Genomic DNA, 24205 nt, shown 5'->3' with positions numbered 1-24205 from the left:
GCGGGGGCGCCAAATCAAAATCAACACCTTGCCTAAAATAAATTTGGGAGAAATGCGAGACAACGCCGACAAGCAAAATTGAAAATTGGATGGATGGCCGAAGCAGAATTGAAACAAGGCTTAGAGCAGGGGTGACCAAACCTTTTGGAGCCAAGATCTACTTTCGATCAACCGACCTCCCGCGATCGACCCGCGTACGCACGCACTTATAACGGCCCCGACGATGAACCAAACGGAAAAATAAAGCAGACGCTAGAGTTGCTGAAAAGGATTAGCGGCGGAGCTGACACGGAGGCGTGCGACGCACGTTAGCAGCCTGTTCGCTAGCGTAGCTCACGCGTACCGTTTTCAAATGCTTCTCGCGGCCCTTCCGGATTGCCATTTTTTTTTTTACCAGTGCCATCGGTGAAATGGACACAAAACGTACGATATCAATATATAAATGAAAGATAATAATATTAATAATAATAATAACAGCAGCTCTGATGGCAAGCTGCAATTGCAGACTGCGGAGCGCTAACAGCTTCCGGTGACGCAGGTCAAAAGGTCACAGTAGGCTCAAGGCCACCTGCATTATTTATTTTTGTGAACGGGAGACTGATAGTCTTTTCTCTTTCTACATACATTCTTGCTGCTGGAGGCTGTAAATTTCCCCATTGTGGGACGAATAAAGGATATCTTATCTTATCTTATCTTATCTTATAGGATGACTAGAGCGCAGTGTGCATTAACACAAAAAGTATTGGCGTGTAAGCAATTCTTTCATTTGGAAATACACTGCGATTAGGTCACGTGGAAAGAAAATGCGAGGCATACAATGAGCCCCCCCACTTGGAAAAAAAAAAACGAGCGTCTTGGACATCTCAACGGGGAGCGGGCGCCTTAAGCCAACGCAAATTGATCGATGACAGCACGTAAGCTCATTCCTCACCTTTTGCTTTCTTTTAATAAAGTGTCGAAACAAAAGCATCCACACGCCTGATGCGAACCGAATGCCATCCCGATGCTCCCCCCCCCCCCCCCCCCCCAACCACCCACCGCCTCCCCCACTGTTGAAGAGCCAAATCCAAATTGAGCGAGACAATGAAGTCTTGGCTCCAACGCCGACTCTTTTGTGTCCATGGAGCTTGGTGTTCCCGGATGACTTTTGGTCAGTGCGCGTTCATCTGCTTGCAGTCTGCAGATCCATCAAGTCCTTCGCAAGATTCTGTGTGGGGTCTGCACAGCACGCGCGCGTGCGTGCGTTCGTTCGTTCCTTCGTTCGTGCGCGAGTAGTCGAGACGGAGGAGTGGAAGACTCCGGAGGAATGAGGGAGTATCGGGTCAAAGCGAGGAGAAAGGCTCCTTCGGTCTGCTGGTGGATGAAGAATTGATCCAAGGGGAACTCTTTTTTTTTTTTTTTTTCGGATAGGGGGGGTTTGGTGGGGGGTGGGGGGGGGACCTCAGGAACTCAGGAATTTATTCCTCGCTCTGAATTCCTCACAACCTGCGATTGCATTCACATCCAGTCTTCTCCGAGGTCCGCATTTGTTTTCCTATCCCCGCACGCGAGTCGTTGGTGCCACTTTCCGACGTCTCTGGCGCTGGAGCCCCCCCCCCCCCCCCCCCGCCCCCTCCACCCCACCGCACACGAGTCGTTGGTGCCACTTTCCGACATCTCTGGCGCTGGAAGCCCCCCCCCCTCACCCATCCCCGACTTGCAACATCTCTCCCTGGGTATTCCCTGGCCTGGGTGTTCCCCAAGGCACCGTCCCGGGGGCTGGTCAGGGTTTTTTGGGGCGACCGTTGCGCGGCAGGTTCTCCACCGTGTTACTGAGCCGATACTTGACGATGATGCTGTGCACCGTCGACTTGGGCATCCGCAGCTCCAGGCCGATGGCCCCCTCCGACTTGCCGTCTTTCCACAGGTCCACCACCCGCTGCCGCTGCACCACATCGTGCTCCTTGGTCTTCTGGCACACGCCGCCGCCGCCGCCGGCTGGCCCCCCGCCGCCTCCCCAATTGGCTCCGCCGGCGGCTTCTGTGGGGGCAGACAAGCGGCAGACTGTAGTGGAGGCTTGCAGAGGGGGGGGGAGCGCGATTATGTGACGCTTTACGGGTCCCCCCACCCCACCCCCCCGTGAGGGGGATTTAGTCAGCCAGAAGACGGCTACTGGAGCTGGCGGGGGAAGGGGCTCGGTCGTCCTGCAGGTGCTTGAATGAACCCACGTGGCGGCCCCCCCCCCTCCGAATGGGAAATCTCTCCCACGGCGAATCCAGGTGAAGAGGAATTTCGGCTTGAGCGAAAGTCACCGCGGCGAGCAGAGTTTTGGCTCGCCACAAACGACCGACGAGACACGACTCACAAAGTGGACGGGATATTCAGCTTTTTTTTGGGGGGGGGGGGGTGTGAAACTTCAAATTTTAAGCTTTTTGAATGGACGAGATGTCCCGACAGCGATCCCGGTGGCGCCACCCAATACTTGACGTCGGCAATGTTTGCATTTTCGAACGGCATTTTGATCACGAGGCGTCATGGCAAGGCAAGGATGTCCACTTCTGTGCCTTTCTGTGACTCTTCCGGTCTCCGTGGATCTGCTGATGACACTGCGAGACGCGAAGCTCGGTGGCCACTTCACTGCGAGCACTTTTTAATAATTTTTTGGGGGGGTGTAGGGTCCCAACTGTCGCTCCGCTTCTTCCGGGGAAGTTGCCAACCCCCCCACCTAATACTGGAACAGACTGATCATTCTTTGGTTTCATCTGCTATCTGAAGGAAGGACCGCAAAGGGATCTCTCTGTCCCAAACTGTCGCCCGCAAAGGAACAAAGGCCTCCCAAGTCCATGGTGGATGAGACCTTGAATGTGAGGTGTTCACGAGGTTCAGGAGCCCCCCCGGGCCCCCCCCCCAAAAAAAAAGCAGACCCTCACATTTGAGTTTTATGCAGTTCAGTGAGCAGGAGTTGGCCGGATCACATGGGAATGTCTCGGAGGACAAGGCTATTATAGGAGCTCGATGGTGGCCAACTTTTGGGATTTTTTTTTTTGTTGTTTTTAACTCGCTCCACATCTCCAGCCAGCTCGTTTTCTCCCTCTCTGGTCGGGACCCCAATCAGGGGGGGGGGGGGGGGGCGGCGGTGCGGCCTCGTCGACCGAACTGCACTGCAGACGCAGGATCCGGGGCAGGGCAACTGGCGGCTATTTCCGTCACGCATTTACGCGAGCGGAGTGCCTCCGTGGTCGGCGTCCCTCTCAAAATACCTCCCCGGCGTGTTTTCTTGGCGCGGGCGGCGGATAATGACATTTTCGCCGATGGAACGTGCAATGCCTTTGACAGATGTTTCGGTCTCCAATTACACCGTGCCGGCGGCGCTGTGCTCTCCGGGCCGTTGGGGAGGGAGCAGGTTTTTGCAGTTATCTCTGCCACATCTCCGCTAGCACAACATCTCCTCACACACACACACACACACACACACGCACACATGCTGGCCAGCCACAGAGCGCGTCTGGCAAGCACATGCCATGGCGAATATCAATTCGCAGGCGGCCGCAGGAGGCGGCGGGGAGGACGGCGCGGCCAAAACACAACGTGCACATTCCCCGGGGTCCCAAATGAGTTGTCAGACAGGTCTGACGTTTCGTTAAAAGAGCCTTAATATAGACGCGCGCACAGTTTGGGCTAATGTCTATTTCAGGTGGCCCGTTTGGCCTCCGACCCAAGAAACCCCCTCAGAATGGACTCCGTTGTAGGACTTTTGGAGGGTCTGAGATGCACGCGTTGCTTCGCGTTCAAGTATCACGTTGACGGCGCGTTCGTTTTTTTTTTCCATCCCCCCCCCCCCACAACAACGGCGATGGAAATTCCTCAGATGATATCTTTAAAAAAGGAGCAAGGCGCCGGATGGCTTTTCGCCCGCAATATCGGAACACGGCCGTCGAGTAATCAAGTCCAGAACTGGCTTAGAATAGACTTGGCTTTTTGCTCCGAGTTAGTTTTTTCTCCATGCGGTTCGTTATGATTAGTTTTTTTTTTAGCAGGTTTGTTAGTTTGCGTGATTTTTGTTGTTGTTGGGTTGTGTGTGTGTGTGTGTGTGTGTGTTACAAAGTAAGGAAAGCCAATTCCAATTATCAAACCACTGTCCAGCCGTTTGACTGCCGCCGAGCAGTCCAGACATAAAATAAATACAAAGCTCCATTTTTTCAATTAACTGACAAGAACAGAAATGAAGGACATTTTTTTGGGGTGGAATTATGGTTCGTTTAAGTTTTGCAAAAAAAAAAGTTGTTGTTGTTTTTTTCCTCAAGTATTCTTGGTTTTATTTCATTTCATCACCAAATTTTTTTTTCCCCTCAATTTGAGCTTTTGTTCATTTTTGTTAACCGCAACAATCTTGGTCCCGGATTGCAAAGCAAAGAGCGCGGTCGCGGCTTTATTCGACTGTCCCGTTTGTCTTCTGTTTGGATCCAACGACAGATGGCCGGACAAAGCGGGGCATTCACCGGAAAATCATCAATCACCGAGCGGATATGTGACATGACGGTTTTTCATTGGTCCACTAATGCAGGCACAGAGATGGCGATTGAACCCTGACGCGAGCAAATGACAAAAAAGGTACAAATTGCCTCGACTATTCGTTTAAACTCGGGGGGGGGGCAACTCGAGGGCTGCCATCCCGCAGGTTTTCCTTCCCTTCTTCCAAAACACTTGATTCAGATGATCGCGATCATGATCGTCCAGCTCTGCAGAAGCCTGATAAGCATCCTGATCATTCGAATCGGGTGTGTTGGAGGATGGCAACATTGACGACATGCGGCAAGGCAGGCCCTCCAAGAGCCAAACTGCCCCCCGCCCGGTTTAAAACCGTCGATATGTATCACATAACTACCAGCCAAAAGCATTTTGATATCACTTTCAATTGCAGCATCACACACACAAAATAAACGGCTTGCAAATGATTTGAAATAGATCAAATGCAGCAGAAGCGCGCATGGAAATCTGGAAGTGGCAGCGCGATTCCACAAGGTGGCACCAAAGTCACGTCTCATCGGAAAGTAGGGAAAGTTGACCTTAGCTACGACATGGGTACCCACGTTCGGTAACCGGGTAGGACTACTTTCTATTCTTTTGGCACCATCATTTGGCATCTTGCAGAGTTTTCAGCAAATCACGGCGGAAAGCTTTCGCCGGAATTCCACGCACGCGACCGAAAGGTGCCGATGACGAACGAAGCTCTTCTGGACCGAATTCATTGCTGGGGTCGGTTGGGGAAAGGAATTGGAGGCTCACTGACCTGATATGAAGGATCCGGGCGGCATCTGACTGTAGTTGGCCCCGCCCACGAGGAGGGCGCCAGGGGGGGCCGGGGTGAAGGGGGCGCCGTAGTTCTGAGGGGTGGCGTAGGGTCCGGGAGGGATCGGCTGCACCGAGGAAAAGAAGGAATTAGGTTCAGGCAAGATGGCATTTACGAACCGGGACGGGGAGGGGGGGGGAGAAAAAACAGCAGTAGCAAGGGGGATGGGAGGAACATTGTAAAGTGCTTAAAGATGGTGAGGAGAATCTGCTGACTAAGCGCTTGTGGAGTGAAATAGCGCAGGTTGATGGGCTCTGTGTTTTTACTGGCCGCCCTCCATCGCTTTTTCCACTGGCAGCCTGCGCAGGTTGGAGTGTTTGCTCTCAGAGTCAAAGGCAAGCGACTGACCGGGGGGGCGTGCGTCTCCGTGCCCTTGCTGGCCAGCCGGCTCAGGATGCTCCTCTCGGACATCTGCAGGCGGGCGGCGATGGGCGGCACTCGGGACAGCGTGGCCGGCAGGCGGGTCACGTCGGCCTTCATGTCGCTCAGCAGCTCCTCCAGCTGGTTGAGCACTGCAAGGACAAGGAGACGTGACTCCGCGGCTCCCCCGGCTATTAATGTCTTCCAGGTGGAATTATCTGCTTTTTGTTTTGCTTGGACTGCGATCGTCCAATTAGGATAATTTTCCATGGCTCTGATTCCATTTAACAATATTTGGATCATCTGGAACGATGCCATTCGGTTCAAGGACTACAAATACGTCGTGATTGGGGTCTTTTTTTGGGAGCTGGTGGGGGGCAATATAAATGTAAACCTAAAGGGTAACAAGTGAATATTACTTACAGTACCAGGTGACAACTGACTGTAGTTACCTAGCTAGCTCCCATCTAGATATCTACCTACTTACTAGGGTACCTAAACAGGATCCGCTCATATTCAGAACCATGTGACAGAATTCTATTCAGTTTTTCTGTTATTGATTTTTGGGGGAGGCAACTCTGCTAATCATTGTAGCTCGCTGTGTAAGGATGCAGATCGCGCAGGTGCCACTGAACCTTTGTGCAGGACGGCGTTGGCCGGCTTGTTGCCCGCCAGGGACTCCTTGCTGAGGTGCTGGTGCGACTCAGCCAAGCATTCCACCTCGGCGAAGCGCGCGTTGAGCGCCATGGCCGGGTGGCTGGGGTCCTGCGTCATGTTCAGGTAGGCGGCGCGCCGCAGCTGCTCCTCGATGACCAGAGCCTGCTCCAGCAGCTGGGGTGGAAAAAAATGGGAATGTGTGTCTTTGTCTTTGAATATAAAGTCAGTGTTCTGCTTGACATGTGTCTAAAAAAACAATAATAATATTTTCCCGTTTTTTTTTTTTTTTGGGTCCAAAACCGTTGTTTTTGGTGAAGCCAACCCATGTTCTACTGCTGATTACTTCTGATCAGAAGGGGGTCAAAAACATTTTGGGGTGAAAGAAGAAAGTCTACATTTTCTTGAGGTAGGTTTAGTACTTACACTGTCAGAGAAGAAAATTCTGTGGCTTTTGAAAGATAAGTGAAATTGCTTGAAATACATTCTGGATCTAAATATGCTCAAAATCCTGGAAGTAAAAAAAAAAATTGCAACATTTTCTTTTTTTGTCATTGGTGAGCGATGAGTAAAAGGGCGACAGTTGCCGTAAATGAGGATGTTCGACGATCTGAAACATGTGAGGCAGTCAAAAACAAGATGAGAAACGCTGCAGTCAGCACTCTGGCGGGGCCAAGATGTGTGCCGTGGGGCGTTTTGTCTGGTGATTGATGACAGCAAAGTGCTCAGAATAAAGTGGAGGAGGTTGCCAAGAACAAAGATCTGTCTTTGTATTTTACATTCGGTGACCCCCCCCGTTTTATTGCCGTGGATATGTTCCAGACCCGCCCGCAACAGGTGAAATCCGCAATATCAAGAGACAATCGTCTTTGAAGTCTCTTTGTGAATACATTTGAGCTCAAAAACATTTGCAAGCGCAAACTATGAATAGTTATATTATTAATATGTATATCATGTAATGATTTTAGAGTAACTAAACGGTTTGAACAGTTATACAACAAGACTTTTACGTCGTCTTACCTTGAAGCGCCGAGCCAGGAACTTGTTCTTCATCTCCAGGAAGTTGCCTTTGTTGGCCTGCGACTTGAAGGGCTCGTTGACGATGGCGAACGGCGGATCGTTCTGGATGTCCTGCCACCGCGCGTAGCCGTGGCTGGTGCCGAGGTCAAGGACGGTTGTTCAAAACATCAGTCAAAAATGTATATTTAGGGGGGGGGGGAAAAAAACTTTCCTTATTTAGGTAATTGCTTAACTTTTTTTTTTTTAAACCAGTGCCTAAAAAAGACTAACACACACAAAACTAAAGTCATGGTAGCACTGCAGTGAGTTTTGTGCCAATTTTCCGAGATGCCAAATTTATGGCGGATATAGCTGGCCGATGGGTGATGGAGTTGATGAAACACAAGAACTCAAGAGTGGGCGGTGTTATAAAACGAAATTTATGTCATTGATATGCAACCCTGACGCGCAAAACAGCAAGGACAACATGTACTTAAGGTTTTATTTTGCTGTTAAAAACAAGCGCGGCGGGGGGTCGAAGGGGACTCGATGGGAGCTGGCTCACAGCACCGCTAAGGATACATGACGATTCCTGCCAGGAGCCAGAAATCGTGGCGGCGGTGCCAGATTTCACTCATCTTCCCCGAGGAGATGGCGGCCCGCTCCTCGTTCTGCCAAAGAGTGTGTAGTTCTGTGGGGGAGAGGAAAACATACCGGCGCTCATCTTTTTTTTTTTTTTGTTCATATATTAGTTATATTTTATCCAAGTCCAACCTGTCGTCCAAGGTAACTCCTTAGATACCTTCCTTGGGTATCTCCTGACTACTAAGTATTAATGTACCTCTCTCAAGTTATCGCCTACCTGCTGTACCTTTCCTTATTAAGAATTACCTGAGTGGATGTATGTACTTAGTGCATTGCATCAGATAGTTATAACTCATCTTTGCTGTAAGTAAAAATGGGTGTCCCACAAGGGTCAATTTTGGGCCCCATCTTATTATCCATTTACAGTACATAAATAAGTTAGGGTGGCACAATGGCCTACTGGTTAGCACGTCCACCTCACAGTAATGAGGTGCAGGGTTCGATTCCGGCTCTGGCCTCCCTGTGTGGCGTTTGCTTGTTTTCCCCATGCCTGCGCAGGTTTTCTCCGGATAATGCGGTTTCCTCCCACATTCCAAAAACATGGACGGCACATTAATGGAACACTCGAAATTGTCCCTTGGTGTGATTGGTTGTTGGTCTCTGTGTGCCCTGCGATTGGCTGGCGACCAGTTCGGGGTGAGCACCCCCCTACTGCCCGAAGACGGCTGGGATGGGCTCCAGCACCCCCCCCCCCCCCCCCCCCCGCGACCCTCATGAGGATCAAGTGGCTCAGATAATGCATGGAGGGATTTGTTTGGATTTGAGATTTGTGTTGCAAAAACATGCAAGTTAGGTTAATAATTAATCTCTCTAAATGTGCCTAGGTGTGATGGCACAAATGGTTGTTGCTCGATGTGTGCCCTGCGATTGGCGGGCGACCAGTTCAGGGTGAACCCCGCGCCTACAGCCCTCAGACGGCTCCGGCATGCCCGCAACCCTGTTTAGCGGTCATAAGCAATGAGACAGTGAATGGATGGATTGATGGATGGATAAATAATTTAGGGAGGGTCATCTTTATGCAGATGATTATTCTGTACATTACCAAAAAAAATACATGGGGAGAGGACTTTGACCTATCTACATTCCTTTCATGGGGGTGAACAATATAAACTCTCGTCTTCATATGTCGTGGAACTATTATTATTTTTAATTTCAGATTAACATTGTATCACAGTGACTGACCAGTGAAACCGCCGTCAGCAATGTTAAACATGAAGCGAGGCCGCTCAGCAGGCAGTTTGCCGTCCCCTTTGGGAACCTGCGCCTTCGCCTCTCGGACTTCTTTCCCAGGATCCATTTCATCTTTCGTCTCGTCTGTTCATGACAATGAGTAGACATCAGTTCGTGTTTAGGGGCAGGGTGAAACCCCCGGCTCCGAAAGATTTGATTGACAGATGTCTGATTGACCTTTCTTGGTTTCGGCGTCCTCCTGGGAGTCTGCTACTTCCGGCCTCTCCGTGTCTTTTTGCTGCTCCTCGGCCGCCTTTTCGCCATCTAAGAGACGAGGAGCTTTAGCATTTCAGAAGAAGCACAAAAATGTGAATAGCTGGGGATTGGTGCCATCCCAATCAATCAATCAATCAATAAAAAAACAAGAGGTGAATTAATGGATAGTGAACCTCGACTAGGCGGGAGATTACTGTACCTTCTTTCTCTTCTTGCACCTGCCCGTCCTGCCGGGTTGTTACTTTGCATTTGTCTGGCAAATTCCTCTCCTGTGGTGAGGGGGTGATTGGTTCGTCCTCCTCCCCCTCCTCCTCATGCGGTTGGTTGCCATCACCGTCTTTGCCGTCAGTGTCTTTCCCTTCGCCGTCTTTTCCCTCCGTTGTCAGTCGAGGAGGAGATACGCTTTGCGCAGCGTCAGGCTGAAATCATGTAATGAGGGACCGCATTTGATTTTTAGAATAGACATCATGCTCAAGTAAAACAAAGCAAAAAAATATATAGGAAAATAATGGATACTATAATTTGTTGTTTAAAAAAATAAAAACTTAAATGTGAAAAACAAATGAAATGGAAAGGATTAAAAAAACAAACGAAAACAATGCAGTTTGAACATTTAGCTTTGCAAATCACATGGAAATTCTTAAAACCGTGTTGTTATACATGACTCGTGATCATGTATACGTCATTTAGACTCCAATTTTCAACACAGGAAGAGCCGAAACAAAACCTGGCCCAAGTTCCAACAAAAATTAAAGAGTGTATCAAAGCTGATTAAGCTTTAACATTTCCTTCGTGTCCCACCTCTTTGTTTCCCTCTTTGCTGTCATTTTTCTCCTTCTCAGACTGGGCTTCTCCATTCTCCTTGTCCTCTCTCTCGCCCTCCTTCTTGTTCTTTTCGGGCTTGTCCGATGGCACGGGCGTCGCTTTTTACAGCAACGAAATGTCGTGAGCTCACCGGTCGTCTGGAGAGTCGGTGTGCTTTCATGAATGCCGCTTACCTGGCTTGGAGGTGCACGGCGTGTTGTTGTAGCTGGCGTCCGGCGTGGGCGTTGCGGTCTTGGGAGTGGGGGACGACACCCTGGAGGAGGATTTGTCCAAGCTGACATCGGGCTTGAGCTCCGGGAGACTCCAGCGCCCGTTGATGTGCTCAAATTCCTGAATCTGCAAGTAAAACAGATCACAATTTATGTCCAAAACAGAAAATCGGGCAGTGATTCTCAAAGTCTGCTAGCTGAATGCTAACCGTGTTAGCATTCAGCTAGCATGTGAAATGCCATTGATAGGCTAACGCAACTAGCATTGCCACTGCAGTCGTTGGAATGTAAATGCCGAAAAGGCACATGAAAGCGCGCCACCTTCTTCTTGACGAGCGACATGACGCCGATGCGCGTGAGGACCGGCTGGCGACACAGGCCTTCCCTGGGGACGCCGTCGGCGAATGTCTCCGCACCGTCGGCCACCGGCTCGCACAAGTGACGCATGAAGAGCGACACGTACGCTCTGGAGGAGACACGGCCAGGTGTGACATGGAATCGCTTCGATGTCTCTCGTTTTTTTTTTCCTCGTTGAACTTACTTGAACTCCTTCTCAGTCTTGCCTCTGAGGTCTCTGACCAGCCACTGAGAGGAGAAGGCGTCTTGAGACGGCATCCCCCAGCGCATCACCGCGTTCAGAAAAGCCTTCCGCTGGCGTGTATTGAAGCCGAGAACCTAGCCGCGGACAAAAAATTGCCACACGTAAGGTGGCTGAACGCCTTCTCCTGCTGATTTTGTTCACAAACATAGGAATCATTCCGTTGATAAATATCATTTATTCATGTTGGAGCCGTTACTCCACCGCTTAGCTGAGATTTAAGTCATTCTCAACTAGTGATTGCTCCATTTCGTGTATAGTTACAATGCTTGCTGACTATTCTCTCCGCGGTCCACATTCACTTGTGTATCCGCTACTACATACAGGAAGTACATTTGGACATTTGGAAGCAAAGCAGGTGGACAGACCTCAAGGTTGCCGCCCACCCTGGCCAGAAGAGGAGGGAGCGGTTTGTCCTTCTCGTTCCTCAACTGGCGACGGGAATGTCTCCGGCCTGCAGGGAACCAAGGGGTTAAGAAACAAGACCAGAGCCAAGGCCCAGCAACGGCAACAAAAATACTCTTGGCAAAGGCAAGGTTTCAAATCTGGTATTGCGTGCTCGCCTTCCAAAATGATTTTCACGCGATGATGAAAACATTGAGCTCCTTGGCGAGAGAGAGGAAGGAGAATGCGAGTGTGTTTTTTTTTTTCCCCTTTCACTCGGAGATGGCCGTCTCGAGCGCGCTTTGTGTGTTTTGGCAAAGGGCTTTACGCGAGTGTGCCAGGCAACTTGATCTGCGAAATAAAAACCTGGTATACTGTCAAGTTATTTGCAGTGAATCGGGAGCGATCTCCGCCGCGAATGGTGCAAGTAATTGACAGCGCCCCCCCAAAACACTGATTGAATGAAATGAAAGATGGTTTTATTTATTTATTTTAAACTATGTGTGTCACATATTTTTTTTTTACATATTATTTTCAAGATCCTCCTCTTTGTTTTCAAATCTCTGAATAATCTCGCGCCACCTTACCTCTCTGAGCTCATCCGCCCCTACACACCTGCCCAGTGCCTCAGGTCTGTGGACCAGACATGATTAGAAGTACCAAGAACTAAACTGAGACTCAGAGGGGACTTAGCCTTTTCTGTTGCTGGTCCCTCTCTCTGGAATGAGCTCCCACTAAACATTCGGCAAGCCTCCTCGCTGCCCATCTTCAAAGCCCTCCTCAAAACTCACTTGTATTCTTTGGCATTCGACTCAGCATGACTTAGATTTGTTCTTGGTTTTACTGTTTGGTGCTTTCTACCGCCTTTATTACCGATTTGTCTTACTGTTTATTGTGCATGTTAAATTGCTCCACGTACAGCACTTTGTATGCAGCGATGGCTGTTTGAAAGTGCTCCAGAAATACTCTTGACTTGACATAAAGTAGAAAACACATTTAAAAGTTTTTTTTAAACCCCCACCGATTCCATTGAGATGGCAGCAATTTCCACGACAGACAGGTAGGTTCCACCACAAGATTTACAATGTAAAGGGAACAAATTACGACCTAGAAGACGCTGCTGTACTTTCATGACACCAGAACCACTTTCAAGGTTTTGATGCCATCTTGTGGAATATGAGAGAATAAAAAAATAACAATCCACAAAAAAAAAATCAGTTTTAACTGAATGAGGTTTTCAACAAATAGCTTAGGATAGTACCACAGGAAAAATATATATATCTACACACACACATTTATTTTACTGTATCTTAGCAGGCTATGTTTTTTGGTGAGCAGCTTCACTTGAGTGAACATTTAATGTAGAATAGGTCGTAGGTTAGCTTGCTACATTTACTAAGTAGCTTGTCCAACAATGATAAATACAATGAAATCAAATGCTAATTTCCTTTAGCCCATCGACGTACCTTTGCATTATATGTTAGCATTAATCAGGTGGACTTTTGTGACTATACTGCATGATTTGGTTGGACATTTTCGTGTTTCAATATAACATTTTTCATAAAATTTTGTTATGTTTTTTTCAACATAAAGTCGACAATAAATTAAAAAAAATTACATTCTACTGCAAATGTCCTCGAATGGTCATATTATATGCTCCAACAACATTTGGAGCAACTGGTGGGCATTGACGGTAGCGCCCTTAAGTGGTTCCATCCATCCATCCATCTTCCGTACCGCTTGATCCTCACTAGGGTCACGGGGGGTGCTGGAGCCCATCCCAGCCGTCTCCGGGCAGTAGGCGGGGGACACCCTGAATCGGTTGCCAGCCAATCGCAGGGCACACATAGACGAACAACCATCCACGCTCACACCTAGGGACAATTTAGAGCGTTCAATCAGCCTGCCATGCATATTTTTGGAATGTGGGAGGAAACCGGAGCACCCGGAGAAAACCCACGCAGGCCCGGGGAGAACATGCAAACTCCACACAGGGAGGCCGGAGCTGGAATCGAACCCGGTACCTCTGCACTGTGAAGCCGACGTGCTAACCACTGGACTACCGGGCCGCCCCTTAAGTGGTTTTGGGTGCTATTTGGCTGACAGAACTTTTTGTGTTAGCCTTGGTCACAAACTGCCTCACCATCGTGTGGTGTTCCACAGGGTTCAATTCTGGGCCTCTGTTGTTCTCACTGAATCGGTTCACTTTGGAATGTTAGGGAAAATGATATTTCCTTTCACTGCTATGAGGATGACTGTATGTCTCACTTAGCAAAAAAAACATACACACATCCACAGAAATATAGTGGCAGTCAAAGAAGAGGCGCAGAAATAGGACGTGAGCGATCAATTCATGAGGGAAGAGTGGATATTTGGAAAGGCGAGACTGGCAATGCGCTGAATGCTCGTACATTTGTATTGCTATTTTATCCACTACTGCGTGTGAAATATAAACATGGTCACGTCATGTGTGCACAGAGAACACTCGATTTTATGACTTGATTTTACGGCTGTCACGCAACTGTCACTGACACGGAAGTGGATTTCTTTTGTGTGTGTGTGTGTCTGAGTGCATGTGTGTACACGTGTATGTTTGTGCGTATGTTTGTGTGTGGGTGTACTGTCTGCCAGCGGCTGCATGTGTCTCAGGCTCCCTCCCTCCGCAAGATAATCTTCATTGGTGTGAAGTTCGCCTGACTGATACAGTCCTAGTTTCAATGTTTAATCCCTTGAATGTTCATATCTTGATTGCGATATGATAACGATATACAACCCAACCCAGAGTGTCTGTCATAGCTATGTTAGCATTAAGCTAGCGTACCTGAGTGAAATAAAATGATCTTGTATGGTCGAAGAGTTGGGTGTTCAATTTTTCACTGCTCAAATTCTCTTTTGCTTACGTGTCCATTTTACTGTTAACTTCAATGTGGAGTGACATATACACAGCGAAGAGCAGGCATACTTTGGATATTGTTTAGGGAACTGTGCGAGCTGGAACGTGAGAATTAAAGTATACATTTAAGACTCTACTTTCAATTTAAATAGACTGAAATATGTTTAAAGCATGGAGGAGGGGAAAAACTATTCAGTATTTTTTTTGCAGCTTTGTTTTTTTTTAATGATGTCTCCGTGGCCTATCAAATGTGGGATTGAAAGGTACCGTAAGGGATTTTTTTTAATTGTAGGTGAATTAATGACTTGCCTTCCGGACGGTCGTCAAAGTCCTCGTCTTCCTCCTCGGAGCCTACGGAGTACTCGGACTGGTTGTCGGAAATGTCGGCGTGCCACTCTGAAACAGCAAATGTGACGAGGAAGGCTCCAAGGGGATGGGAAAAAAAAATCAATCAGCCCCCACAAAAATGTGGGCTTACCTTGATCTTCCTGCGCAGCGTCATTGTAGTTGACCGGCTTACGATTCCTCTTGCCTTTGCCCAGTTTGCTGGCCAGGTCCTCCTGCTGCTGCTCGTAGTGGTGCCGCAACAGCTTCTCCCAGTAGTCGGGATCCACGTTCTCCTCCTGCTTGATGATCTCTCGCTCGATCTCGTCGATCTGGAGCAACCAAAAGTAAGGCCAAATAAAGAGCATGTTGGGATTACCCATTCGTTTTTATAGGCTTTTGACTTGTTTTTAGTTTTTTAAACTCAAGTTGTAATCAGTTTTTAGAGCCGGTTTGCCATTTTTCCTTTCGTTTGGAATTTTTGAAAATGCTTTGATTTCATTCCGTTTTTATTAGTTATCGCGTTAGCTTCAGATTTTTATTTTAATATGAGGCATTTGTCAGCCGAAAAAAGATCACAATGAGTATTGTGAGGTAAATACATAGACAACACCATAAAAAAATCATCCACAAAAAAAAACAAAAAAACAATAGCAAAAGTAGGCAAAGCTAAAATAGGAAATAATTGTCGCATTTTTTGCGTCAATTCATTGGAAATTGTGCCGTTCCTTCCAACGTGTGTGCCCTGTTCCTTCGCCACATGGTGGCGATATACTGGTAATACAGACATGGCTGCACAAGGAGGCACTCACAACTCCTCAGTCGTTTTAGCCGTTCTTCGCAGATGATTAAGAACATATGCCGGCGAGGATTGTCATCTTATCTGTCCACGTGCGTTCTGCCATGGTTTGTGTTGAACTAAATGTTCTTGAAGGATGGCAGTGTGCTGTTAGAGGTTTGGGTTTTTTTTGCAAAATTATGTGACTTGGGTCAAAAAATGTTTAGAAGCACAGTGCGAAGGAGGCTACAGAGGGAATATCTGTGCATATCTGTGCTCCATTCACAAGCTTTTTGTCCCCCTGGCTAAGGTGTCCAAGGTCCACGCTGAACTACAGATGTTTCCTCACAAGGAGCGGATTAAAGCAGCGGCCGTCAATATATTTATACAGCTCCAATGAGAAATGCGAGCGTGAGTTATCGCCCCGGTTTATCTGCAGCGCTATTTTGCTTCTCTTGACTCATTATTTCACTGCTTTTTGGCCCAAACCAAGATGAATGTAGCAGAGCTGCCAAATACACCCCCAACCCCCTTTCCAGCAGCAGTCCAAAAAAGGTAAAGCTGGAAATGAAATAGAGAAAAAAAAAAAAAAAAACTAATCCAGGGAAAAGAGGGAAAAGAAAAAATGTTCTTTCCTTTGCCTCTTACCTTGTCCTCCTCTCGGACCATGTACTGGGCCACTTTGAAAGAGCTGAGGTACTCGTTCATGTTCTGGACATCCGAGTCGTCGGTGGCGTCCTGGCTTCGGTCGAGCAGCCTCTCGATGGCCGTGCTGTCGTAGTGGATCACGTTGCCCTCGTCCTCAGCTTTATCCCCCGAGGAATTCTTCATACCTGTCGTCAGGGACCAAGAAACGCGTCAAAGTTTGACACATAAGGACAATTTTGTTCTTCGAATATTGAAAGTTTTTTTCTAAAAAAAAAAAAAAGATCAAATTTTTTTTCAATAATGGGACTTTGATTTTGGACATGGGTTTTTCTCCCCTCAAAAACCAAATCTTATTTCGAATATGACAACTTTTTTGCAACTTGATTCTTGGAGTGTTGAGTCTTTTTCTAAAACAGAACAAGAACTTAATTCTATTCTGTTTCTTGTGGTATCGTAACTTAAAACAGATTTCAAGTAACCTTGCAAACTTTTTGTAATAATAAAAAAACATGAAGAGCAAACCTCCGACCTCCTGCCTAATCGACCCCCATCACACACTCAAGCTCTGTCCAGTCACCTTCTCCTTCATCTTTGAAGAGCTCCTCAGTTCCAAACTTGAGGATGTCGTCCAGTTCCTGCTTGGTCATGGAGCCGGCTTTGGAGCCCAGGCCGGGCCGGACCACCAGGTGGGTCAGCATCATTTTCCTCTTGGCCACCTGCGTGATGCGCTCCTCCACGCTGGCTCGCGTCACAAAGCGGTAGATCATCACCTTGTTGGCCTGCCCGATGCGGTGAGCCCTACTGAAGGCCTGGAGGACGGAGCAAAACGCTTCTGAGAAGACCCGAAGGGCGCCATCGAATCGCGGGTGGGGGGGCGCGGCTACCTGAATGTCATTGTGAGGGTTCCAGTCGGAGTCGAAGATGACAACGGTGTCCGCTGTGGCCAAGTTGATGCCCAAACCTCCGGCCCGGGTGGAGAGCAGGAAACAAAACTGACAAGCGCCGGGAGCTGCCCATAGAAAAGCACAGTTCCAAAGACCATTAGCACCAGACTGAAAAGGAAAAAAAAAGTATATTTTGTAGAGGCAAGAACTTGGATTGTTTTTTTGTTTTCTTAGAAAAAAGTAGTCATCCAATAGGATTCTCTTTTTTTTAAATGACCAAAGAAAAGGCTTGGACGATTACACCTTGTTTTCTTAAAATAACTTTTTCCTTGAAACATTCATTAAATTGATTCTTAGAAATGTCAAAATTTTGCAACTTTTTTTTTTTTTTACTCATTTCTTGAAATGCTATGTTTTGTTGAAAAAAAAATCGACTTCATTCTTGTAATGTGGCAACTCTTGTCTCAAAAAAATTAACCTTCATTCTTGTCAATCATTGAGTTTAATCTACAACTTGATTGCATGGGGGGAAAAAAAAACAAATTCTTGGATAATGCTAATTTTATCCTCAAACAATAAAATTTACTCTCATAATGTGTTTTTTCACACCAAAAAATTCATTCAGCTAATAAGATTTTTGTCTAAAAAAACTCTTTTTAATAACACCAACAGGAATTCAAGTACCGTATTTTCACGACTATTCGACGCATCGTACTAATGGCCGCAGTCTCATTAATGCGTGACATTTCTGTATTTTACACATACACAGGACGCATCGTACGAATAGCCGCAGTTTTCCAGTGGTAAAACATACGCCAGCTTAAACATACGGCATGCATGCGCGCACTCTAACACGTTAGTTTGAAGCATACGGTAGCATGCCAAGACATACAAATAAGATAAAAACACGTTTTTAAAAAGGCAACGAAAGCAGAACTGAGTTCGGGTGTATTTTATTTAGCCATCGTACAATGTTCTCACGTTTTTCGATCAATCATCACCCAGAAATCCATCAAAGTCCTCATCCTCTGTATCAGAAGCAGAGGACTGCACATCTCAGTTGTCATTGAATGCATCACATGCTAGTGTGAGTTGCTACGCATTGCCGAGCGAAAAGAAGGAGTAGCAACAGCAAAGTCAACATTTCTCTCGTGTGAAGCTTTCCCACATTTGAAAGTAAAGAACAGAGCGAAACATGGTGGCAGCGCGTGTGTGTGTAGAACGAATTGAACAATTGTGCAAGTACCGTAATCCATCCAAAACGCCGCGTTCCCTCTCGTTGTTGCGTATTGTGGCGTAACTCGCCAAGCGCTGCCTCTCACTCTTTGTAAAGTTGTGTTTGCCACCGATCATCCATTGTTCCCATGCCGTTTGCAACTTTACTTTGAACGCCCGGTTGATGCCAATGTCCAGCGGTTGGAGTTCTTTAGTCAAGCCTCCGGGAATAACGGCAAGCTCAGAGTTCATTTGCTTGACTTTTTTTTTTCACCGCTGCTGTGAGATGGGCACGCATGCCAAAAGCATAACCGGTGGCTTTAAGTTTGAACTGAGCTTCGTAGGCGTGCGTGTCTTTTTGTCGAATTTATTTTCAGGGGTTCTTAGAAACCAAAACCGGAGTTGTTTTGCAACAAAGCACATTGCCACACTCTATACAAGTGTTGGTACTGGCTTGAGGCGTCCACTTACACGCCTACCCTTCACCATTGGCGGACTAGCTTGTCTGTCCTCTCTCTCCCTCTCTCTCTCTCTCTCTCTCTCTCTCCCTCTCCATATATGTATGTATACACGCCCACCCTTCCCTGATTGGCCGACTTCTTTCACAGTCACTTCCGCCTTTTCTCTATATAAACAGCGTGTCGGCAGTCAGTCAGATTTTGGAACTCAGCGCATATAAAGGACGCTCCGCACCATAAGGCGTACTGTCCATTTTGGAGAAAATTTAAGACTTTTAATGGCGCCTTATAGTCGTGAAAATACGGTAATTAAAAAAAATGCAGATTTTTATCCATTTTAAAAAGAGTCGAATATTGGCCGATTTTTTTCCATTAATGGCTTGGGCCCTAAAAGATAAAGTACAATTTTACAAAAATAAGCCTTATTTTTTGTAATAAACTCAATTCTCTCATGGAAAAAAAAATCTGATTTGTTTTTTTTTTAAATACTATTCTCCAAAATGAGATCTTTTTTTCTTGAGAAATGCTGCTTTAATTCTACAAAAAAACCTCACGAAATTCTCCTAACACAAAAATATGAACTCACCGTTGAAGCGGTCGATGGCTTCTTGCCGAAGCGCTCCGGTGATCCCGCCGTCGATCCTTTCATACTTATAACCTTCGTAATCCAGGAAGTCTTCCAGCAAGTCCAGCATTTTAGTCATCTGCGAAGAGGCGAGCGTCATCAAAACAGTCTCCAACGGGAAACCGTGGATGACTCTTGACAGTTACCTGTGAGAAAACCAGCACTCGGTGTCCCTGCTCCTTGAGTTTCCGCAGCATCTTCTGCAGCAGGGTCAGTTTCCCGGACGCCTTTGTGAGGGCGGAGCCCTCGTAAGCGCCGTTGGGCGTTTTTTGGGCCTCCTGGAACGAAAGGAGCATCGGGCGCTGAAGCTTTTTTTTTTTTTGCACAGCGCCGCCTGTGACATAACGGGAGGACTTTTCCCACCATGGAGGCGACGGGGAAGAGGTAGGGATGATTGCAGCACTTCTTCAGGTCCATCATGATGTTGAGCAGCGAGACCTGGTTTCCCCCGCCTTTGGAGTTCAGAGCCTCAAAGTTCTTGGTTAAAATCAGCTTGTAGTATTTTCTGTGTTTGAAGCCCCACAAAAAAAAAAAACAGAGATGGAGGATTAACTTTCAGACTTGAAGGTCGTTGGTTGATTTTACAAACCTTTCAATTTGTTTGTCCAGTTTTGCAATTTAATTCTCGTAATATAGGCAACGTATTTTTTTTGTAATGTAATTCTCAGGATATACTGACTTTGTTAAAAAAAAAAATCACGACCATTTTCATAAGTGTTGAGACATTTTCCTCAGAAGCAACAAAACAAAAGTCTCGTAATGATAAACAATTCTCGAAAGGATTAAAGGAAACGCATCATATTTCTTCTAACACACACACACACACACACACACACAGAAAAAAGTGAGTGAGTTGGATGAGATTTCTTAGAGTTTGGTACTTCTGCATGGGGCTGAGCTCCACCCGCACGATGAGCTCGGTCTTGGCGGGCATGTTCTTGAAGACGTCAGCCTTGAGGCGCCGTAACATGTGAGGCCCCAGCAGGTCGTGCAGTTTCTTGATCTGGTCCTCCTTGGAGATGTCGGCAAACTCCTCCAGGAAGCCGTCCAGGTTGCTGCGTTTGGACATACCACGCGTGCGTTCGCAAAATCGGATTTCATTCAAGTGGTATTGCTTATTTTTCCTCGAGGGAATACAACTTGGAGTCAAAGGGAAAACTAGTTTCTCGATAAACTCCGATGTAATTCTCATTATAATACAGAACAACGTTTTCTGTAGGGAAAGACGACGATATTTTGGTCATACTGAATCTTTTCCCCCAAAATAAATTATTAATAATAATAATTTCTGTATGGGTTTTTCCCTAAAAAGTATGACTTCATTTTCATACAAATCTTTTTTTCCTCAACAAAAGACAACCTCATATCAACATTAAAAAAATTGCAACACAATTCTCTCTGAAAAAAAATATCACTACGTTTTCATTTTGGAGCATTAACACTTAATTCCAATAACACAAGTTTTATTTTTGGGGAAAAAAATGATATTATTAATTAATTTAATGTATGCTGCAATAAGATATTAATGCATTCTCAAACAATACAAACTACAACTTAATTTTCATAATACATTGGGGCGACTTTTTGGCCGAAAATCTTTTTTCAGGGTAAAAATAAAATTTAAAAAAAAGAAAGAAAATCTAAAAATACAACTTAATTTTTGAGAGTATTGCATTTCCTTCACAGAAAAAGCCAACTCAATTCTTGATTGAGACTTTTTCAAAAGAAATTCAGATTTTTAGTCTCGTAATATTAAGATTTATTTTTCAAAAGAATACAATTTATTCTCAAACAATAATACGTCGACGACATTCAACACAAGAAGAATGCGAGTCATTCCGTTTGTGTGTATGTACGTGTGTGTGTGTGTGTCCTACTTGAAGCGATTGGGCGTGAGGAAATTGAGCAGGTGGAAAAGCTCCTCCAGGTTGTTCTGTAGCGGCGTTCCCGTCAGCAGCAGCTTGTGGTCAATCTTGTAGTCGTTCAGACGCCGGAAAAACTGCAAAGCAATTGCACGTTTTAAGAAAGCGCGGCCACCAGAGGGCGTACAAACAGAGCTCAGGACTGCCATGAGATGTCTCGGGAGGCGCTCTGTCCACCAAAAAGTGAGGTCAACATTGTAAAATAAATCCCGAACAGTTTGTTTGAAAGAACAAATGGCATATTTAACAGGAAGAAAGTCCCATTTGCGAGAACAAAGTGTGTGTTTTCTTTGCGGTTTTCATGTTGAACTTTGACTTCATTGTCATAAGATAACGGTTTTATCTGGGTGGGAAAGAAAAATATGACTCTATTCGCCTAACATGACAGAATTTCTCCCCAAAATGTGATATTGAAATCATAGTAGGAATTTTTGCGCTGAATGACTAAACTTTTTTTTATCTTAAGCCATATGGACACAAAAGAAGGAATTCATTTTCATGATAGTGAAGCTTTCGTTCTCAGAGAAAAAAAAGATGTCATAATCGCTGCATACAAAGTGCTGTACATGGAGCAATTGAACATGCACAATAAACAGTAAGGCAAGTCGGTAATAAAGACGGTAGAAAGCACCAAACAGTAAAATCAAGAACAAATCTAATTCATGCTGAGTCGAATGCCAATAATAATAATAATAATACATTTTATTTACAATAATAATAATGGTGACTTCTCAGAAAAATAAAATCTCCAGAAAATAGAAGTTACTGTAATTTTCAAAATACTGTGACTTTTCTTCAGGAAAAAAAGGCAACTTCAATGTCACAATATGATAATCTTAGAAAAAAAGGACTAATTAGGCTGACTGTTACAACTTATTTTTTGGGGGGTGGTTGAAAATTCATCAATTGAGATTTTTTATTGGGGGGTTGGCTGTCCCCATTCACTGTCCTTGTCTTCAGGCCAAAACTATAGTCATAAATTTAGGAAAAACAAACAAAAAAATACATTTCCACCATCTTGGAAACAATGAAGTATGCCGAGGTGAGTTGAGGAGCTTCATTTAGACAAAAGTAGAGCTTTGCAGTCATCTTGTGGCATACACTGGTAATCCTAAACCATTTTGTTCTCGTGGATCGTTTTTAATTCACGATGGAGTTCGGCTGCGTTTTTTTTTTCTTCTCCTCGAAAATACGAGGTATACATGGTGGATACGTCGATTCGGCCTTGGCGCACGCATACCTTGGACTGATTATTTTTAAGGCGGTGGGCCTCGTCCACCACCAGGCAGGCCCAGTCGATGGACTTCAGCGCCGTCTGGTCGATGGTCACCAGCTCGTAAGACGTCAGCAGCACGTGGAACTTGATCGGCGTCTCTCTCTGAGCCGGAGGGGGAAAAAAAAAAAAACATCGGCATTTGCGCACGCGGACGTCACGTATCCGCGACACCGCGCGTCTCACCCTCATCTTGAAGGGCTTCTTGCCACCCTTCGCGAGCGAGTCGTCGAAGGAGAACTCGTTTTCGCGGATGATGGCGCGGCTGTCCTTGTCGCCCGTGTAGGTGACCACGTAGAAATCGGGCGCCCACATCTCAAACTCCCGCTCCCAGTTGATGATGGTGGACAGCGGGGCGCTGACCAGGAAGGGACCTTTGGTGTGACCCTGAAACATACAAAGGGGCAAAATTGCTAATTTTTGCACTTGGGACATTCTGGAAAAATGTCGATCTTTTCTAACTATCCTCATTGAATATCACAACATTTTCACAAAAAGTAAATCTCATAATACTGCGACTTTTTTTTCTCAGAAAATGAAAATGTCTGCCCTGCGATTGGCTGGCAACCGATTCAGGGTGTCCCCCGCCTACTGCCCGACGACAGCTGGGATAGGCTCTAGCACCCCCCGCGACCCTTGTGAGGATCAAGCGGCTCGGAAGATGAATGAATGAATGAATGAAAATGTCATACTCATGTTATTGAGTGTCTCCTTGGAAAAAAAAAAATCAAATTTTATTCTCATCTCAACTCAATTCTATTGCGAGAGCATTTTGAAGCAACCAAAATGCCGGACATGGAGCAAAAAGAACGCATACACAAACAACAAAACAGCAAATGAATAAAGATGACGGTAAAAAGCACAAAAACGGTCAAACTAAAAATCAAGTCTGATGAGATTTTTTTTTCCCCCTTAGAAAATACTGATTCCCAGAAGGGGGCGTGGCCATTGGCAATTTGAGGGAAATTTAAATTTTTTTAACAGCTGATATATTTCTACGCTGGTCCTCCCCATCAGGACCCTTACTAGGGGTCAACAAGCCCCCTACCAACACCCCCCCTATAACCACCAGCACCTATCACACCCCCGGCCCCTCCCTCCACGACGACGATTACTTTTTGGGATGCGTGGGCTGAATTTTGATCCCAGCGGGTACCTCCTTAAAGAGCGAGTAGAGGAAGACAATGGTCTGGATGGTCTTGCCCAGACCCATCTCGTCCGCCAGGATGGTGTCGGTGCCCTGAGCCCAGGAAAAGCGAAGCCAGTTGAGACCCTCCATCTGGTACAGGTGCAGCGTGCCTCCCGTCGACGTCACAAAGTCGGGCTGCTCCTCGTATTTTATCGTCGGCTATAAAAAGGACGATAAGATTTTTTAAAACACGCGCGGTGCCCGGGCAGCCCCCCCTTCCCGTCCGATGAGACGGCGCGGCGAGCTCACGTCGGTTACGGGCGAAGCGGGAGAAGGCTGGTCTTCGCCTTCGCCCTCCTGACTCTTGCTCCTCATCCTGCGGGGTTTATCGGGGTCTTCCTTCGTGATGGCGTCCCTAGAAAAAGGTTGGGTGAGCTGTGGAGCGCATGGGCGAAAGGAGTCGAAGGGCGTACCTGTGTCTCCAGTAGTTGGCCTTGTAGATGACAAAGTCGGGGATGTCCATGTGGTCTTGTTCCCAGGTGCACTGGTCATAGGTCAGGTCTCTCCACTTTACCAGGTAATGGTACACCCCCTTTTTATCCACACT

General features: G+C 46.4%; 1 protein-coding gene across 9 annotated transcripts in view; it reads right to left on the bottom strand.

The window, feature by feature from the left end:
- Positions 1–24205, bottom strand: part of chd3 (chromodomain helicase DNA binding protein 3) — a 44540-nt gene that overhangs the window by 10480 nt on the left and 9855 nt on the right. For 6 of the 9 annotated variants that reach the window (XM_052072069.1, XM_052072076.1, XM_052072087.1 and 3 more), the window contains 29 exons: positions 24072–24203; positions 23908–24013; positions 23626–23817; positions 22656–22856; positions 22437–22574; positions 21152–21273; positions 20156–20329; positions 19638–19779; positions 19421–19552; positions 19236–19353; positions 16977–17101; positions 16670–16901; positions 16093–16277; positions 14821–14998; positions 14652–14738; positions 11434–11519; positions 11009–11142; positions 10789–10933; positions 10432–10594; positions 10235–10356; positions 9633–9852; positions 9395–9496; positions 9170–9301; positions 7925–8033; positions 7364–7496; positions 6325–6520; positions 5678–5841; positions 5270–5396; positions 574–2019 (listed from right to left, as the gene is read on the bottom strand). In XM_052072069.1, coding sequence (XP_051928029.1) covers positions 1763–2019; positions 5270–5396; positions 5678–5841; positions 6325–6520; positions 7364–7496; positions 7925–8033; positions 9170–9301; positions 9395–9496; positions 9633–9852; positions 10235–10356; positions 10432–10594; positions 10789–10933; positions 11009–11142; positions 11434–11519; positions 14652–14738; positions 14821–14998; positions 16093–16277; positions 16670–16901; positions 16977–17101; positions 19236–19353; positions 19421–19552; positions 19638–19779; positions 20156–20329; positions 21152–21273; positions 22437–22574; positions 22656–22856; positions 23626–23817; positions 23908–24013; positions 24072–24203 — 4354 coding nt within the window. In that variant the 3' untranslated portion in view covers positions 574–1762. Of the gene's footprint in view, positions 1–573; positions 2020–5269; positions 5397–5677; positions 5842–6324; positions 6521–7363; positions 7497–7924; positions 8034–9169; positions 9302–9394; positions 9497–9632; positions 9853–10234; positions 10357–10431; positions 10595–10788; positions 10934–11008; positions 11143–11433; positions 11520–14651; positions 14739–14820; positions 14999–16092; positions 16278–16669; positions 16902–16976; positions 17102–19235; positions 19354–19420; positions 19553–19637; positions 19780–20155; positions 20330–21151; positions 21274–22436; positions 22575–22655; positions 22857–23625; positions 23818–23907; positions 24014–24071; positions 24204–24205 lie in introns of those variants that run through there. The other 3 variants (XM_052072121.1, XM_052072113.1, XM_052072103.1) reach the window with 2 other exon arrangements.

This window comes from Hippocampus zosterae, chromosome 1 (assembly GCF_025434085.1).
Source record: "Hippocampus zosterae strain Florida chromosome 1, ASM2543408v3, whole genome shotgun sequence".
Classification (NCBI taxonomy): Eukaryota; Metazoa; Chordata; class Actinopteri; order Syngnathiformes; family Syngnathidae; genus Hippocampus; species Hippocampus zosterae.
The sequence above is the reverse complement of the archived record's forward strand: the minus strand, read 5'-3'. Positions and strand labels throughout refer to the sequence as shown.